This window comes from Opisthorchis viverrini (genome assembly GCF_000715545.1).
Source record: "Opisthorchis viverrini unplaced genomic scaffold opera_v5_170, whole genome shotgun sequence".
NCBI classification, from domain to species: domain Eukaryota; kingdom Metazoa; phylum Platyhelminthes; class Trematoda; order Opisthorchiida; family Opisthorchiidae; genus Opisthorchis; species Opisthorchis viverrini.
The window spans coordinates 127,496-131,004 of record NW_008751826.1 but is presented as its reverse complement, the minus strand read 5'-3'; the positions used below and the strand labels follow the sequence as shown (position 1 = coordinate 131,004).

Sequence of the window (3,509 nt, the reverse complement as noted above, 5' to 3'; positions counted from 1 at the left end):
TGATGATGATGATGATGATGGTGAGTAGTTCGTCAAAGAGTCTCGTGTGGGAACATGATGCAACTGAGGACTGAGTGATAAACAAACTCTTTCTTTGGAAATGTTTGGGATCGACTGGGAAGTCATCGTTTCAGAGAGGTATGCTAAGCAGTCGGATGCCAACACCAAGGCAAACGACTGTACGAAAGTTTATATGGGTAAGACAGCCACGGAATTGCACATAAGAATCGGTGAGCATAAGCGGTCCATTAATAGACCACCAAGAAACGTAGATGAATATCAGGCGACAGTCAAAGATTCGGCAATGGTAGGACATGCACTAGACACTGGACATAGGATAGATTTAGAAAATGTGGACATTCTGAGACGGGGTTTAAGATCCAAACCACAGGGACTGGTGACCGAGGCGGTGGAAATCGCCAAGCATCCCGTCGTAAATACAACAGAGGGTGTAGAACTTGCAAACGTGTGGAGAGTTGTCTTGGATCAGCCGAGTTGACACGAGGCGGTGTGCAGTTATCAGTGAAACGGTCTGGGTCTAAAAGTACAAGATCCAAGTAGAGTCAGATCCAATTAACCACCCTATCCCGAAACCAATTTTCGCGGCACTCTTTGATGAACACAGGTGAACGAACTCTGTGAACGACCCCGAGAGGAATTTTCCATTAAGGTGTCCAAGACTGAAGAAGCAAGGACCAAAAATCTGGGTTCATCATAAAGACAAATCCTCCCCCCTAACCAATCTATCGTAAATGTTAGTCATCCCCACTAGTCAACAGACAGAACACCCAGAACTGATCAAGTCGGCTCGTCATAAGAAATCTCACGGATTGGTTCCCTGACTGCTTTGAAACCCAGTCAACCTACTTACTTCGTCGCTTGACCTGACTGTGTCAGAAGCGAAACTTTGCCCGAAAATAAATCCACCACTTGTTTACCAAACCTCTGAAACCTCCATCCTGGTCAGAAAGATTTGGATACTTTAGGTAATTTGGGATATTTTAGGTAGAGATTTAATCCAACCTAACTTAACAACCAGCAACCTGATTTAGGATCAGTGTGACGTTGGATGTTTGATGACTGCGACTGAAGATCTGACCAGCTCGCGGTTCTAGATGAGGAACTTACCATGGCGGGGTAGAGGATGCTTCATGAAAAAATATCTAACCGTACTGGGTGTTTATTACCAAGAAGGATTTCAAGTCAGTCCAATTTCAAATGGTTCTTTGGCGTTCCAAGTGCCGTCTCAGAAGCTAGTTTGCCAAACTCCAAGACATTCTGCGTTGTGGATGCCTGCTCTGGGTCATCTGTAATGGTTAGTAACATAATCAGATGAGAATCTCCAGAAAAACATGGTTTCAACAGTTCGGTTAATCTTGTACCCCGACAGTTGATTACCACTCCCCGTTTCCGCAGTTGATGCAGCATACTCGACAGAAGAATATTCGATTTTTGAATATGCCAACTCTCTTGTTTGAATAATCGGTCATTGACAAGTGGGTGGCTCTGCTTCAGACGCACCGGTGTTGCTAAATCACCCATGATCAAAGTTCCGATGTTTGCTTCTTGCCCCCCATTGGTCAGTATACATTTGATAAAGATGAACAAATGTGACCTTGAGTTATGCTGGTTGCGATCGATTGTATAAGACTTACGTTCACAACCTACACGATTGAGTAGGGTATTGAAATCTCCCAAGCGATTTATTCGAACTTCTTTCTGGTCTTTTACAAACACGGTGGAACCTGTATCTTTGATCTGTACAGCTCGTTTAGAAAGCACACACCTAACTCGGTCATTGTAGATTTCAATAAATGATGCATAAAAAGAAATGTTTGTTTGCCCTTTTTCCGTGACTAAGCGTAGCAGATCGGCCATTGAAAATGAGGCAATTCCAGGTTCAACGGTATTTCCACAGCACGTGAAGGTTTTCCCACTTCCAGACGTACCGCTGTGTAGCACAGTTACATTATATCCATCCAGAATACGTTTCACCTGGTTTGATATACTCTGGTACACCTTGCATTGAGGTGTGCCTGGGGGGAAAATTTGATTGAAGTTATACAAACGGACAGTATTATCTGTTGTTGTTGTGCCTGCGGCCCCACAAATGGATGCGTTTTGACCTCGGTTGAGATATATACCAATTTTATCCTCTGCAGGCACAACAAGACAACCGGATTCGTACGGGAATCGTGTCGATTTTTCAGAGGATTCTGTTTTGCTGGTCTGACTACGTATTCGAACAAATATTCGGATGGTTCCAGCAACTTCTTGCCACCGATTAGCCAATTGCTGACGCTGAACTATGTCTTCTTGGAAAAGTTCCAGCTGTTGACGGCGTCGATTTAGAGCTTCAAGCTCTTCTCGATTACTTGCCCTGCTTGTTTCCAATCGAAGATATTCATCAACTAGACGCTGTCGTTCCAGCTCCATTCGTACACACTCAGCTCGAAGCTGACGTCTAGCCAACCTAGAAATATCTGTCTGTTCGGCTATCTCATTCAGCTGTTCCTTTAACCTCTGTATGGTTTCTTCCAGAAATCGATTTTCCGTGACGTGAACTAAACACTCTGCGTTCTCTTTGGTCAGCTGATTGTTTTTAAGCTCTTGTGCTTCCAACTGAAATTCCAGCGCTTGTCGATCATGGAGGAGGCGCTTGACTCTGGCAGTCAATTCTTCATTAGTCTGTTTGATTCTAGCCAACTCAGCTTGGAGATTTTGTGCTTCAATTACTTTATCATAACAGTCACGCTTCATTGATGTTTTCAGAAGTAACTTAGGGTCATATTCACAGTGTTCTGCTGGGTCGTCTGTTAGCTTCTCATCGGCGCCAACTTCTGGTCTCTTTGTGGTGCATTTATTCTGGTCATTCACAGCATATGGAACGTTTTCTTCCCTTTGGCAATCTAACTCATCCCAGTGTGATGTTTTAAATGAACTTTCGTCGGATTTAGTTTGACTGGTATTAGAGCTCGTGACACAACCGTCCTTTGTGTCTTTTCGTGAATTACTAACTTCTTCTGAGTCTGTGACATATGTTGCCGTTATACGCGTTTCAGTTGGGCTCTCAGGTGACAAGTGTCCAATCTCTACGCCTTCGGGAAATTTGTTAAACCTGGAGACCGTTGTGAAACAGATCCTGGGTGTACGTTTGTTTCGCATTCCCGTGGCCGAGTGACATTAAGTCTGGACGCCTTGTGAGCATTTCAAACACGTGTCACCAATCGATTTTGTATCGATCGAGATGACATTTAGGTTTAGTGTAGATAGAAATGCAAGTGTGTGTAACTGAACAAAGGACGTATGGTAACCCTGATAGGGTAGACCACAGGTTCAAGTACACCAAAACAAACAAACAAAATACGCCATACTGGGGAAATTACGGTGACAGTTTCCCGCATACCTGGATGGCGAAATTTCATGGTAGACAAACCAAGTATTGTGTCTTCCTGATAGGCGACTCACTCTGCTATGATATTAGGTTGAAATCGAACAATAAATCAGGC

The 3,509-nt window shown here is 43.7% G+C and overlaps 1 protein-coding gene across 1 annotated transcript; it reads right to left on the bottom strand.

Annotated features, from left to right (window-relative positions):
- Window positions 1-1,203: 1,203 nt before the first annotated feature.
- T265_07399 (hypothetical protein) lies at window positions 1,204-3,165 on the bottom strand (the record flags this gene model as incomplete). The annotated part of the gene is made up of 1 exon (XM_009172909.1): window positions 1,204-3,165. One exon carries the CDS (start codon window positions 3,163-3,165, stop codon window positions 1,204-1,206), a length of 1,962 nt encoding a protein of 653 aa, XP_009171173.1.
- Between the last annotated feature and the right edge of the window lie 344 nt (window positions 3,166-3,509).